Source organism: Balearica regulorum, chromosome 16 (assembly GCF_011004875.1).
Source record: "Balearica regulorum gibbericeps isolate bBalReg1 chromosome 16, bBalReg1.pri, whole genome shotgun sequence".
Classification (NCBI taxonomy): Eukaryota; Metazoa; Chordata; class Aves; order Gruiformes; family Gruidae; genus Balearica; species Balearica regulorum.
The window spans coordinates 6,580,051-6,595,515 of NC_046199.1; the positions used below are offsets into that span (position 1 = coordinate 6,580,051).

The 15,465-nt window shown below is 54.1% G+C and overlaps 1 protein-coding gene across 1 annotated transcript in view; it reads left to right on the top strand.

Annotated features, from left to right (window-relative positions):
* The first annotated feature begins 3,721 nt into the window (after positions 1 to 3,721).
* Positions 3,722 to 15,465, top strand: part of JPH2 (junctophilin 2) — a 33,990-nt gene continuing 22,246 nt past the window's right edge. Inside the window, exons 1-2 of the mRNA XM_075768382.1 lie at positions 3,722 to 4,481; positions 11,900 to 12,683. Coding sequence (XP_075624497.1) covers positions 4,103 to 4,481; positions 11,900 to 12,683 — 1,163 coding nt within the window. The 5' untranslated portion in view covers positions 3,722 to 4,102. The remainder of the gene's footprint in view (positions 4,482 to 11,899; positions 12,684 to 15,465) is intronic.

Below are 15,465 nucleotides of genomic sequence, written 5' to 3' on the forward strand. Positions count from 1 at the left end.
TTAAGCTTGGAATAGATAACGAAGTGAATGTGTTTAGAGTGAACCTGCCTGTTCTTAAGAGATCCAACACTTGGGAAATTCTGCTTTGTTTTCAAAATCCTCTTGTTTTGGTTTGTTGAAGAAGAATCTCTAGATTGCTTGGTGACTAAAGCTTTTACTGTGAGAAACCAGCTTCTTTGAAATTGTTTTGACCTCAGGTTGTAACACTTATGCTTGCGGTTTTGGCCGCTTGTGCCTTTGATTTTGTTTCATAAAGGAGCGTGACCATCTCCTGTGCTCCCCTTGGTACTAGCACTGCTCTAGGCAAATACAGGAGACAGAGTCATCTTTTCTTGGGTGGTGCCATTGTTATTTCTTTGTGCCTTTGAGGCTTTATTTCTGATCCTGCCCTATCTTTGATAATGTCAATGTAGTCAGATGCTATTAGGTTAACATAACATTTGCTTGCTAGGCTGCCTGATGAGAAAAGAAACTTGGACGATCAAAGTGAGATTGTTTCAGGAGGTGGTTCTGATCTCTGTAGTGTTGGTTAGTGGAAAATGTAAAGCAAGCGTAACTTTTTATTGAATGTCCAACAGGCCTTAGAGACTTGTCTGCAGCAGGAGAAATCCCCTGCTTTCTTCAGGGGGGTTGCTTCTGCAGTTAACCAAAGGAAAATTGAGATGATGGACTCTGTTCAGTGTGGTTTTTATGAAGGCAGAAACAGAATTTGCTCACTTCAGTGGTCTTAATTCATGCACTCTGGGTTTTTGGGGGGTTTTTTAGGGTTTTTTAGCTTTGTTCAGCCTGCTCTATGACACCAAGTATAACCCTTCAATATTAAGACCCATAGACTTGAGTGAATAGTTGTCAGCTGCACAGCAGGGAAAACTTGAGCACTGTTTTTTATTTCTCCTCCCCTCCAGTCTTTTTACTAAACTATTGGCACTTTAGATGCCTTGTCCAGCTTTGCGTTCTTCCTGAAATTTACTTCTTCAGAAACAACCAGCTTGACACACTTCATGTGCATTGGCACAATCTGGCTTTTATAAATACGTGTATAGCAAAGGAGCATCCCATCAAATAACATGATTTGTTGAGGGAGAGATGAGTTGTGTTAAATTTGTCTTTACTATTTGGAGTACCCAAACTTTTCTGACCTGGAAGGTCTGGAGAAGAAAGAGACAAACATTTCCCTGTGAAATCCTTTGCTGTTACTTTTGAGGGTTTTTTTGGTCATTTCTGTGGCAGTACCTAGTATCGTAGAACTAAGCGGCCACACAAATTTACCTGTTTTGCCAGTTCTGAAGTGCCATCTATCCCTTGCAGAGCATACTTGGGTCCCACATCTCCCTTCCAGTTCTCTGCTCTTAAATAGCTGAATTTCTGCCACCCCTGTTCTGAATTCAAGGCACTTGTTTGGTAACTATTGTCTGCAACAACAGGCTGCAAAGTGCAAAATGACCTTACTTCTCAAATAACTATTCTTTACTGTTCCCAAATGCTTGCAGGCAGCAGCCACACCACCCTTGTGGGGCTGAGAATGCCTTTCAAAACCGTGCTGCTTTTTACCATTTTTTTGTCAGTCACGACAGACCTGTACCTGCAGGGTTTAGGATTGCAACGTCAGGTGTGCGGTAGCATGTTACAGAAAGTGGGTTGAAATCCAGGAGGGAATGTTAAAAAAAAAAAAAAAAAAAAAAAAATGTGAACTGGTGCAGACTGGGAAGGGAGATGGTGTGAACTGGTGCAGACTGGGAAGGGAGATGGTGTGAACTGGTGCAGACTGGGAAGGGAGATGGTGTGAACTGGTGCAGACTGGGAAGGGAGATGGTGTGAACTGGTGCAGACTGGGAAGGGAGGCGAGCAGTGCTGTGCCACTAGAGGTCACCCCCAGGCTGGGTGCGGGCTGGCCGGGTGCAGCGGGCTCCTCCGAGCCTCCTCAGCCTTCAGAGGAGAATGTTTGGCTTTTTCTGCCAGAAGGAAGAAATCAGACTAGCTCCGGGTGGTACTAAGTTTGTGTTAGGCAGTGGACAACAAAAGCTCTTTAAATACTATCATCTGCATAAGTTATTAACATTTAAACAGTGTAGTATCACTTCACAACTGTGCTATGTAATTAGGAGAAGTTGCTAAGTAAATAAATACGTGCTCCTGAACTTGGCATCCTCTTAGGGCAGTTACAACATCTTTGGGCTGGTAAGTGCTGGAACACTGTGAAATAGAAGATCACGGGTAACTGCAACTGCTGCCTTAACGCTTTCCCTTCTGTTACTGCGGGGCATTTTAAGATGCTTCGGTCTACCCAGAAACCACAAAACAAAACCCTCTGGTTTTGCTTTGAGAAAATGTGAATTTCCAACCCTTAATTGTGCAAAGAAAACTTCGAAAGCACAACTGAGTAGCTAAAAGTTTAGCTTTAAAAAAAAAAAAAATCCAACTTGAGCCAATTTCAAAATCTGACTTAAAAAAAAAAGCCTTAGAAGGCTAGTTCTGCCAAGCTGCACTTCTCAGTCCTGTCAGAGTCCCTTACTGAAGTGCCCATTCCTTTTGCAATTAGCTTTATAGTGGGCAGTTGGTCCTCCTCACCTGTGCCTGCAGGTATTTTGTAGTTTGTGCTGTGTATACGTACTTAGCTTTTCTTGCAGTTATGTACTGTATGGTTTTTTCTATGCCTTTTCTTTGTGGAAACACCGATGGGGAGGTTGTCCAAGTTGTGAATTGTGTTACGTGAGTCTGAAACTTGCTGTTGTCTGTGGCAGCTCTGCCCCAGAGCTCAGCGTGGGTCTCAGGAGCTCGTCCCAAAGGGCAGAGCACAGCCTGCTGATAGCACGGTCTCACCCCACAGCTCTTGCAGCTTCTCGGCGGCTCGTGGTCAGTGAGGGGAAGGTCACCTTTTCACAGTCCTGCTGTGACGATGTCTTTAGGAGATGGGACAGATGTGGCTGGAAGAAGGGAGGGCCTGGATTAGCCTGTTACCTGGTGTTTCATCCCTTGTCCTCTCTGCCACCTGTGTGTGATGACCTGGATTGTTTCAAGCAAGGTGGACAGTCACTGCTCTTAATGTGCCTGCACCTGTCCCAAGGGTAGGGTCTCATCTTTTCCAAACACAGTGAGACTAAATTATGCTGCCAGCTGTCAAACAGAGTGAGATTTTGGTGAGTTGTGTGGGAGAGGGGGCAATGACTACTTGTGGATCCTTTTCACTACCCCAAAGCAGCTCTGGAAGTTCACTTTAAAAGCAGCGGGCACGGAGGGGAGTTCGGCTGCCGTAGGTGAGTAGGATGCACGCTGTCATCGGGGTGCAACGGCTGTCATCTTACTCCTTGCTCTAGCTCTGCCCGCTTAAACATGGGTGCGAGCAAACCTGCCCCAGGCGCAGCGTGCTCCCTTCCCGGTCCCGGCCCTCCGGGGGGCTCCGGCGGAGCAGGGCACGGCTCGCCCGCCCGCTCCCTCCTCTCCCGGAGCGGCTGCCGGTGCTCCCGGGCGGGCGGCGTGGAGGGAGCGACGCGCCCCCTTCCCAGGCTCTATTTTAAGCAGACATCCACTTTCCCAGCCTCTTCTCCGCCTGGATTCCTGCCCGGGGCGGGGGACGGGGGGGGGGGGGGGGGGGGATGTGTCTCTTCCCTCCTTCATAAAAGGGCCCCGAGGCGGAGGCCGGGCTCCGGGGGGTTATTTTTGGGAGCAGCTCCTGGGATCCGATGGCCTTGTTAGGGCAGCGCTGACCTTTCTCCCGGCGGGGGAGGAGAGCGGAGCGGGACGGGACGGGGCCGGCAGCGGCGGCCGGGGCGGGGGAGCGCGGCCGGCCCGGGACCCCCTTTCTCCGCCGCGGGGCTCGGCTCCCCGGGCGCGGCCCCATGCCCGCGGCGGCGGGGCAGGTAGCGGCGCGGCTCGGCTGACCCTCCCGGGGGAGGGGGGGGTGTTCGGGCCCGGCCCGCCCCTCTCCCTTCTTTCCAATTTCTCCTTCCTCCCGTTCCCCGGCCCCTCGGCCGGCCGAGGCGAGGCAGGAGCGGCCGCTCCCGGCGCCCAGCCCGGCTCCTCCGGGGATGCGGCAGCCGCCCCCGCGCCCCGGAGCTCTGCCCCTGGGAGAGCTGCCCGGCTGAGGGGGCACCGGGGGGGTACTATGAGCGGCGGCAGGTTTGATTTCGATGATGGAGGCGCCTATTGCGGGGGCTGGGAAGGGGGCAAAGCCCACGGGCACGGCATCTGCACCGGCCCCAAGGGCCAGGGCGAGTACTCGGGGTCCTGGAACTACGGCTTTGAAGTGGTGGGCATATACACGTGGCCCAGTGGTAACACCTACGAAGGCTACTGGTCCCAAGGCAAGAGACATGGCTTAGGAATCGAGACCAAAGGACGGTGGGTTTACAGAGGCGAGTGGACCCATGGCTTTAAGGGACGGTATGGCGCGAGGCAGAGCATGAGCAGCGGAGCCAAGTATGAAGGTACCTGGAACAACGGCCTGCAGGATGGCTATGGCACCGAGACGTACGCTGATGGAGGTAAGGGTGACTCCGGAGGGGCTGGGAGGGTGATGAACAGCGTGATACCCAGCAAGCAATGGCCGAGGCTGCGTGCTGTCCCCGCTGAAGGGGTGACCTGGTCCTGTCCCCAGTAGTGAGATCCAGAGGCACAGTGGTCTACAGTGAGCCATTGGAGTGCTTCAGTCAAGAAGCAGGGCTTGGGGTGCGCCTGCTGCGTAAACGCACGTCTGTGTCCTCATCCCTGCCGTCGGGCGCAGCGTGCGGCTCGCTGCCTGCGGATGCGAGGGAGGAGCAGCAGGAGCATTGCCCCCGCTGTCGCTCCCTCGGGAGCTGCTCTTGAGTGTCCGTATCAATAGTTAACACCAACCAACTTGATTTGTGTAGTCTGTGACTCCTGGTTCCCAAGGGACTGGTTATTGCAGTTCATTGCCGAACCAAACCCGAAACTCCTCACTGGTGCGTGACCGCAGTGAGCTGTTCGCTCGCTCACCAGGCAGTGAGTTGTGAATGTTTTCACGGCGTTGTAGTGCGCTGCGCCTGTGCATTAAACGCTGCTTGTGTGTCTCTGACAGGCTGCCTGGACATGTGCTTTGCTGGACCGTTTCGGTTGAGTTCATCTAAGCTGTTTAGAATACGTAGTCATGCGTCTTTCCCTAAAATAAATCCCTTTGATTACTTGGAAGCTCTCAACCCCTGCTAGTACACAAATGCACCGCGTAGTCAGATACTCGTTGTGCTCTGTAAATGCTCGGTCTAATTGTGTTCTGGGGTTAGAAACATTGCAAGAATCTCTGTGCAAGTAATTCTGTAGGTCTTCAGTACTGTAATGTTCCAGGCTGCCATATTTAGGATAGCTAAATAGAGAGGGTGATTTGAAAGAAATACCCTTCAAAATATGGATCAGAATTGTGCCTATATTTATCTAGGACAAGCAATGGAGTTAGTTTGTAAAGAAAAATAATGATAATGGTATAAATCTTCAGAATGAAAAGCATCAGATTTATAGAGATTAGAAAAATGGACTAATTCAAGCCTGACTGTCAGGACTGTGCTTTTACATAATTTCTCAATGAGTTGCCTAGGTATGTGGCTAGCTCTAAGCCTGGGAATGTAGTCTTGAAGTTGGCTCATTTTCTTTGTGCCCTTGGAGGTTGTAGGTACAAACTGATGCGTCCCTCCAGCTCTTTAAATTTTCTCCTCCCCTCTGCCCCGTGTCCGTGGAACAGTTAAATGCTGAGCTGTGCAGGTTGCACGGCAGCAGCGAGTTCAGGCTAACACGTACGTGCGCACTCGTGCACTGCAGAAACTTCATGCGTGGCCCTAAGAGATGTAGGTTATGTGTAGGGTGTGCTCTGATGAGTAGCGAGCAGCGATCAGATAACTGTCAGCAACGGCTGTCATTGGGACTTTCGTTCTGGGGATGTCAAGGTCTCCTATGCATTTGCACGGCTGCTTCCTAAAATGCATCATCTTCTAAGGGTGCAGAGCGACTGGATTTCGAGTTAATGTTGTAGAAGAGATTTTTGAGAGGCAAAACTTGATGCAGGAGTTTAATTAGATCATGGACTGAAAGCTTGGGACAGAAGAGAGAGAAGAATGAGTCAAGATCTTCTCCTGTAAGGCTATATAAGATATTGCTTCGGTCAGCACAGCGCTCCCGGGGTGTTGTCCTGCACCCAAGAACGTGCTGCTTGCGTGATCCCTGGTGCCGCCCGAGGTGGGCAGTTTAGCCCTGATCCAAGAAGATGTGCCCTGCCAAAGCCACCCCGGGCAGCGCTGAGCTGAGCCCCCCGACGCCAGACCTGGCTCACGAGGGCTGTGCCGCGGTGGCCACCGGCTGCTCCTTGCGTTGGGCCATTGCGTCCTGGCTGGTCTGAGCTGTTCATTCAACACGTGAGCCGTTCTGATGGTACGGGAACGCATAGAAAGCTGCATCCTAAGCCAAGGTGGGGAGTGCCAGCCAGCGTCACGTGTGTAGGACAGGGGTGCAATGATCTCACCCACTTGCAGGATCCGCTCCTGTTTGGTCTCCTCACCTGTACCCAGTAACCATCTGCAAGATCCAGATGTGGCCAGGCTGCTAATTACACCTGTTAATGTTTGATTTCGAGGTTGCCAAGATAAACATCTGGAAAGGCTTTGGAAATCTGCTGTCCCTCGAGTAGGGGACGTGATTCCCAAGCCCCCTGGAAGCCAGCCACGAGGAAGACGGCTCTGGGAACGTGCAGCTCTTGCCAGGTTGTTAGAAGCTTTAGGTCATGGCTGGGCTGCCTGCAGATTTCAGGGGATGTAGCTGATTCTAATGTTTTAAAATAGACTTCAAATTATCTTTTTGTGTGTGTGTATGTATACACACACACACACACACACAAACCCCTTTATACTTTAAAATACACTTACAAATCACAGAGAACCCTATAAATATATTTTATCTTGTGGCTGGCTGTGGTTGGTGGCTAAATAAAGCCCAAATCTGCAGTGAAGCTTTAGGAAATCATGTATAGATTTTTGGTGTCTAATAAGAAGTGGACGCATGGTATGGTTTAGCCTAGGCACTGTGTGGGTTGTTTGCTTTTTCTCTCTGCTACCAAGTGCCCATTTTTGTGAAAACTATGGAAGACTGATGGCTTTAAAGAGCTTGCCTTCGGTAATGTTGATTGAAATCAGCCAAGGGGTTCAGAGCTCCTGGTGCAGCCAGGCAGAGACAGTAACACTATGATATATATCCTTGGGTATCCAAGCTGAATATACGTGCGTGTCTGCTGCTGTAGAGCTCGAGCCTTTTATAGGGGCAGGATGCGCTAGCTAAAGCAGATGGTGATTGGGGTTGTGGAAGGCACAGCATGAAGGACATGAACATTTTGCAACCTAAGCTGTGAGTAAACAGTTATTTGGCTTCCACCTGTAAGTTTTGTCTCTGCTGTAAGGAAGGCTTCATTTTTTGGATACTTTAATGCTTTTGACTCTGAGTGCTTGACCCAGTCAAATCTCGCTGCAGAAAAAAATCATGCTGCTAACACAGAATCGTACTGTGTATGCAGGATCCAGGCTCAAAACTAGGCTTTGCTATACAACTAACTGTTTATATAGATATATATGGGGGGAGGAAACTCACCTGCAGTCGAAGCAGCCTAAAACCAACTTATTTTTGACACTGCAGTTTGGTCTCTAGGGCTCTAAGAGAAACCAGTGGTGTCAATTAACTGCGTGTGGAAACCATTAGACCGTTCAGTGATCATGAGACCACAAGACAGGTGAAAAGAAATGCAGCAGCGTGCTTTAGCGGGAGAGAGGAAACGGGGCGATGTGGATCAGCCCGGGGCAGGGAAAGCGCAGTGGGAAGGGGCCTGGGCTGGGGCAGGAGGAGCAGCATCTGTGGGACTGCGGCCGGGGAAGCAGGAATGGGCTCTGAGCGAGCCGAGACGGTGCTGGCTTGTGTCTGCTGCCTCTAACAAAGCTCCTGCATGGCTGAATTTGACCTGTGAATTAATGCTGTGATTTTTTTTTTTTTTTTCTCTGTCTGGTTTGTTTGGGTTTTTTCTGCCTTTCTTTTCCAACAGAAACCATCAGATAATACTGTTGGCACCAAAAAAGAAGCACTAGGTTTTTGCCAGCCTCTCTCGCACGTGGTGCTGTGCATTGATTTAATGTCCCTGGCCTTTTACACTGAGTTCTTCTAACACGTCTGTCATCACAGTATCCGGGTAACAGCAGGGGACTGTAGGGCAGTGATATGATTTGAGTTGTTTGCATTATTTACCTGGTGGTTTGTATTATTTACATTCATCGCTAATTATACTAGAGCTTAGAGGCAGGCTGGGAAGGGGAGATGTGACGCTGCTGACAGCGGGCTCTCACTGCCGGGCTGGGCGTGCACCAGGAGCTGAAGCTTTCGCCTTTGATGCCGTCGGGCATCATCTCATCCTGCTGCCAGCAGAGCTAAACAGAGGGTGCTACCACTCCATCCGCAGGGAGCTGGTGTCTTTAGAGGTGAAGGCTATAGGGCTACAGTTTTCATCAATCCCACAATTTGATTCTTCCCATCCTTTGAAGATACCCACACAGGGCCACATCCCAACTTTGCTCAGGGATGAGCAGAGATGATGAACCATGTACCTGGGGGTTGCAGAGGAAACAGCATTTTTCATCATTCCAACATGAAAAAATGCAGGCAATAAAGGATTATTGGGGTCCTGTCCCTCAGTAATCCCACCCTGAGGGGGTTAGGCGGTTCTGTCCCACTGCCCTGGTGAATCAGAGAGGGCTGGGGAGGCAGAGAAATGGGGCTCTGTCCCATTTTCATCCTAAATAGAGATAATTTTTTTTTTCCTCACAAAAATTATTTTTTACAGAACCTCAGATGCATGTGCGCTGCCTGGCTGGCAGCTTTGCCTCCTGCCTGTCCCCCCTTCCCCAGGCTGCTTTGATATTCAGGGGTAGCGGTGGCTCAGGGACGTGTAGCCCTGCTGAGCGACCGCCCACGGTGCAGAGGGGGTTTGCACAGCCCCATCCTTTCTTGAACTGGCTGCACTGGTACATGTTGGTGAGCCAGGGCTCGGATCCACTCAAACCTTGCGTGCCCCGACGCACGGCCGCCGGCGCCTCCAGCCGCTCTCAGCAGCCTCTGGCTCCACTCCAGATGTGGTTTATGGCTCTGCCTTGGCACGAAGCCTCAGCCGGGTGCTGAATCGCAGCATGACAGGGACACGGCAGTGACCGCTCGCCCCTGCGTCGGTTGGACAGCACGGTGTGTCGGTTCCCTCCGTTATGCCAGGCGGGGTTGGCAGGTTTGGTCACGCTGCGTGCCGGAGAGACGACGTTGCTCATGCCGTATAGGCTGAAATCAGGCCGCCAAGGCCAGCCTGAATTGCTGGTGTGAAACCTCGTGTGGAGGGTAGCACGCGTGCCCCCAAGAAGCTGCATCCCAATCTCTGCTCCCTGGAGACCCACTGTGCCACGTGGCTTTTCCCATCCAGGTGGCCCCGGCAGTGCTCAGGGGGACAGAGGGGACTGGGGGCTTGCTGGAGGGCAGCGGCTGCTCCCAGCAGCTCCCAAGGAGCAGCCAAGTCCCCTAAACCTGCGAGACTTTTCCAGAGTCCCTCTTCCAGGGGGTTAACACGGCGGCACTATCAGCTGCAGCCTGCTATGTGCGAGGTTGTCCCGTCCTAGGAGGAGGTCTCCGATGTCACCCTGATCGTGTGTCAGCCCTGCTCGCTGGCTGGGCAGGGGGGGATGGAGCGCTGACTTCACCAGCTCTTGGTGGGGAGGGATGTGGGGGCACTACGGGGGTCTCCAAAACTCCATTTTGTGCTAGGAAGATTCAGCAACATGTTACAGAGCGGGATTTGGCAGCACGGTGAGGAACACACTGGGCATCTCCAACGATGGTCCCTGGCTCCGTGCTCATGCCCAGACTCCTAACCCATGCCACCCACCTTATTTTTCCTAACGGAGATTCAAGTTCCACCAAGAAACTGGGCGATGGCCCCTTGCTGTGGCAGACTGCTCTCCATGGCTGGCCACGGCCTGCAGATGCTCTGAAGCACGGTAGATGCGCTACCTGAACCCTTACCTTTTTTTTTTTTTAGTAGAGGAGACCAAATGTTTGCAGGGAGCCCAAAATCCTGTCTGCTGTGGGGTGGGCAGGGGCTGGCGGGGGGCAGCTCACCCCGGGGCAGCAGCTGCTGCCCGCTCGGGCACTTCTTGTCTTTCCTGGCCCCCGGCGCTGTAAGTCAACACCCCACAGGCAGGTCCAAAGAGGATTTCAATGAAACCTGAAGCTTAGGAGGAGAGATTATGCTGCAGAAGTGGCTTGGGACACTGTAAAATATGCACTCCCACAATCGCCAAAGAAGGAACTGGATTTGCTCCCTGGGGAGCAGGGTCATCCCTGGTCTGAGTAACAGTGTCTGAGAGGGTAGATGAATGCGATGAAGATAGGTCACTGCTTTCTGTCTCAGCCCAGCCCTGCTGAGCCTCCCCGGGACCCTGGGAGTGCTCGCTCTCCCAAAATTTGGTGCCTCCCAGTAGGTCAGCGCTTAATGAAAACCACGTTTGGGACAGATGCCCGTGAAAATGCCTCCGGCACGGCTGGCCCTTCACTTGCATGAAGCAGTGCCTGGGAGAGTAAAGGAGTGGGGTGGCCTTTCCAAGGGTGTTTGTGCTCCCCAGCATCCTCCGTCTGTGCCCTGGGATGGGGGGGCTGCTGGTGGCACCTGCCCTGCAGGGTGCTGGGCTGGGGCGAGGTGGTCTGTTCCAGGTCCTGTAACGCCGGCTGCCCATGGAGCAGAGCTGAATGCTGCTTTTGTTTGGGGTGTTTGCTGGTTTCTGAGGCAACTGTGTCTATAGAGTGAGGAGAGCCAGGCTGGGAGGGCACCAGCCCGTCCTGTCCCTGTCCCACAGGACTCAGCGGGGACCCTTCATGGGGAGGTTGTTCTGGCACGTGAGTGCATGTGCTGTAGGCAAAGGCTGCCCCATCAGCCCTCCTGCCCTTCTGGGAGCTCTTCTTGCAGGGAGCTTTGATGCTACTAATTTAAATCTTGTGAAATCCTAGTGAGAAAAATCAGGGCAGTGGTCTCCAGTTCACTCGTCTGGAGCCTGCACAGGTGCAGACCTGGAAGGGGTCTGGAGAAGAGCGATGTGCTTTCCTCAGTCCTTCGAGGTGTTGCTGCCAACGTCCTGCGGGCTCTTAGCAGAGAGTCCCGTACCCAGGGTGCAGCCCTGTCATGGTGAGCACGATCCTCCTCCGCATCATATGACACCGAGTGCCCTCTTGAGCTGCATCTGGAGGAGTGTGGTAGGGCAGTGGGTTTTGGGGCAGAGCTGGAGGAACCCCGCATGGAGCTGCTCTGCTCCTCTCCTTCCTTTTTTTGCCCATCTTTTGCTTTGTGCAGTTGGTCTTGGGACTGCAGAGAAGCTGTATGTCAGGGCCAAGCAGATGCGGCTGCAGGTCCAGGGGCAGCCTGGGGTAGGGCCAGGCACCCGTTTCGGGGGTCTAGAGCCGGTCCTGGCAGGCTCTGAGTGACAAACTGCAGAATGGGCTGAAAGGGACTGTCACTGAGCCAAGGAGAGCTGTGCCACCGCAGCTTGTGTGTCTGCTGGGGCTGCTGCCACCCTCTGCAGAGCCCAAGCTCCAGCACTGCGGGGCTGCCTCCTGCTCCCTCGTCCAGATGCAAATCCAAACCGCGTCTGTAAAGTGGCTTTGGGTTTGCAGCAGTGTCCCCTGGTGCCCCAGCCCCTTTCCAGCGAGCTGTCACCTGCCAGCAGCGGCTCTCAGGCTTGTGTCCTCTGCCCTCTGCTCCCTGGGGACCGCTGCTGTTGCATGTGGGTGAGCACTAGCGGAATTGGGGCTCCTCTCTTCGAGGACGGTGGGTATGTCTGCTCTAGGGCAGCAGGAACCAGCTGCCTTTTCACCCCGTCCCTCTTCTCTCCCGCAGGCACGTACCAAGGCCAGTTCACCAACGGCATGCGGCACGGCTACGGCGTGCGGCAGAGCGTGCCCTACGGCATGGCCTCCGTGGTCCGCTCCCCGCTGCGCACCTCCCTCTCCTCCCTGCGGAGCGAGCACAGCAATGGCACCCTGCCCCAGCAGGACTCCCCCGCCGCCAACCCTGAGAACCTGCCCCTGTCGCCCACCATCACCCGCGGGGGCTTCGCCCTCAGCCTCTATGCAGAGGTGGAGGCTGGCAAGCCCAAGAAGGGGGGGCTCTTCCGCAGGGGCTCCTTGCTGGGGAAGCTGAAGAAGTCCGAGTCCAAGTCGTCCCTGGCGAGCCAGAAGAGCCGCGTCAGCTTCCTCAAGAGCGAGAGCGGGATCAGCTCGGCTGCCAGCGACGCCACCTCCACCGTCAGCCTGGGCGAGGGTGCCGAGGGCGAGGAGTACCCCCCCTTCGAGTCCGACATCGACGCCACCACCACGGAGACCTACATGGGCGAGTGGAAGAATGACAAGCGCGCTGGCTTCGGCGTCAGCGAGCGCTCCAGTGGGCTGAAGTATGAGGGCGAGTGGCTGGACAACCTGCGGCACGGCTATGGCTGCACCACGCTGCCTGACGGCAAGAAGGAGGAGGGCAAGTACCGTCACAACGTCCTCATCAAGGGCATGAAGAAGCGTGTGATACCCCTCAAGAGTGCCAAGATCCGGCAGAAGGTGGACAGGAGCGTGGAGGGGGCTCAGAGGGCTGCGGCCATCGCCCGGCAGAAGTCAGAGATTGCGGCATCCAGGTAGGCACTCGGGTCTCCAATGTGCAGGTCCCTGTGGTGGTGGTCCCCATCCCACATGTCCCTCTGGAGCTGTGCTGCATGTCTCCTCGCTGCGCACCGCAGTGGGGTCAAACATGGCTTCTCACAATTTCTATTTAATTCTTTGTACTGAATGCTGGCGGAGCGGAGCTGAGGGCCCTCAGGGCAGCTCAGGGGTGTTCAGGACATGTCCCTTTTCTCACCCCTTCTCCCGTGCCCCTGCAGCCCTGGTCCAGGGGGGACCAGGAGGAGTTGCTGGACAGCAGGGACTGCTACCGGCCCCGGCACTCAGCGGGATGGCGAGCAGGAGCCGGTGGGATGGGGAGCACCCCGGTGCTGTGCCAGGCTGCCAGAGCCGCTGGGTGTCGTTAACGGGGCAGGATGAGAAATAGCGGGGTTTGGCCATGGTAAATCTAACAGGCTCGTGACATGTCCTAGATGAATTGGGTCTGCAGCAGTGTGGCTCGACCCTGGAGACCCCAGTCTGGCTCTGTGGGGAGTTTATGGGATGCATTAGGGTTGTTGCTTAATTTTAGCAGCTTGGCGTAACAGCCTCTGAGACGAGCACTGCTGTGCTGGGATGCTGTGCACCAGGAGGGAGGACCTACAGCAGGTACTAAACCAGAGAGTGGGCTGCCTCAGGGAGCCCCGTCTTCCCCCAGGACCAGCTGCCCTCAGCCAGGTTCTGAGCGAGCGTTTCTGCCACGAGGGAGGTGGTGGCCGGAGCCAGGGCAGATGGCCGAGTCCATGGTGGGGTGGCTGAGCCCCATCCTGCAGCACACAGCTGGAGCCCGCAATGCTCTAGGATGCCGGGAAAGCAGGAACCAGGGAGGGCTCAGTCAGGTTTGTCCCCCTTTGTCTCCCCATTTTGTCCTGGCCAGACCCTTGGGGTGGGAAGGGGGCTGTGGCAGCGTGCCTGGGGATGTGTACCACAGGGGCGTGCAAAGGAGGAGTGTGCAAGGGGCTGCTGAGAGCACGTGGCAGCCTCTCGTTGCACCGGTGTCCCTTGCACCAAGAGACGTGTGGGCACTGTGTTGCCCCTACACCCCCTGGTACCTTGGGACCAGACAGGTGGGCTCCGCTCAGAATTAGCTACGTTAGAAATCAGCAGGAAAGGAAAGCGCTAATTGCTCCATCGTCCATCCTGGGATGGAGGAGGTAAGAGGGGCTCTGGGGTCTGCCTGGGAAGGGCAGGGGAAAACCCTCTTCTCCTGCTTGCGTCCCTGCCTGCGTCTGAGCTGTGCTGGCAGCACACTCCTCCTCCCACGGCTTTCCTGCCAGTCTCGGAGCTGGCCTGGCAGAGACCAGAGACTGTCAGGCAGGGTCAGAGCCTTTGCTCCTCTCCTCTTCCTCAGGGAAACATGGTTATGAAAGACCTTGAGGTTCCACCTTGCCTCTCCATCGAAACCTCACCCTGCACAGGCTTTGCTCTGCTGCTGGGCAGGAGCTGGGTCTCCAGGGCTGTCCTGCCTTGCTCTTTTTCAGTGCCGTTTAATTATCAAAGGTCCTTCATTACCAAGCAGAGATGGGAAATAACAGCAGCAGGGAGGGCGTCTGTTCCCAAACCCCATCCCTCCCCCCTGACAACCCCAGCTCTACTCTCCCAGTGGCCCGTTCTACTCCAAAGTTTTGCAAGGAGCGTGACTGGTTTTTTAGCAAAACCCTGTTGCCTCGGAGACTGGCAGAGAAAAAAACCAACAGAATTGCAAGTGAAAGGTGGTGCAGGGCCAGCTAGGATAAAAATAACAGGCTGGGGCGGCGTGGGGCCCGCCGGAGTGTCCCGGCAGGGCAGGCTCAGCCTGACACCGGCTTCGCCGTGCCGGGGGGAAGCATGTGGCTGCAGCGCTGGGGGCTCGTAAATAAGGAGGCTGGAGCTGCAAATGCTGCTCCCCGAGAGCTTGGCCAGTTTACACAAGCCTCTTTTTATTATACACTATTTACACTTTGGATCAAAAGCGGCTCTGCAGTGTTTTCCATCAGGGGCTGGAATGCGCCCGCTGCCCTGACGGGGGACTGCATCCCTCCCCAGCGCAGCTGGGGAATAATTTCCTATTAAGGAAACCTTGGAGCTGGAGGAAATAAGACGTTAAAGCTGGTTTCCTCCAGGGAGTCCTCCCCTCGCAGACCCCGCGATAGTGCGGCTGTTGCGGCAGGGGAAGAGGACGCCGCTTTCCGCGGGAGCGCGGTGCCCCTGGCCCCATCCCTGCGGCAAGGAGGAAGATTCGGGCTCCTCCGTCCTGTAAACTGTAACTCACCGTTTCCATCAGCGTTTATTCCTGGTGTATGTTGCTCTGGGCAAAGCCACTCTCTCTACCTGCTGCCTTTTGAAAATCTGACCCATGTTCTCCTCCCTCCTCCTTTCAGCTCAGTTTTGCGGTCAAGAGTAAATATAGATCATTTTGCCTTGAGAGGGTCTTTAGGTTAAATTCCAGCTTGCCACCGACTTTCCCTTTGGCCTCGAACCTTGCCTCAGTTTCCACAACCAGGACAGAGAGTAATTCCAGACAGATTGTGAAAATCAATTATTACGGTTTATAAAAGGGCTGTGCTATCATTAGCATTGCCCTAGCTCGTAACTGCGAGGTGGAGTTTTCTAGATGGAGCATTTATATTTCCCCTTGGATGGCAGCATGTACCTTACCCCAATAAATGTCTTTGAGGCTACACCAATCCTTTTTTGGGGAAGATGTGACATATCTGTGTGTAAGAGTATTGCTAGAAACTAGTTAGCAGCACGCAGCGGCCAGGCTGTGCGGACGCCCAA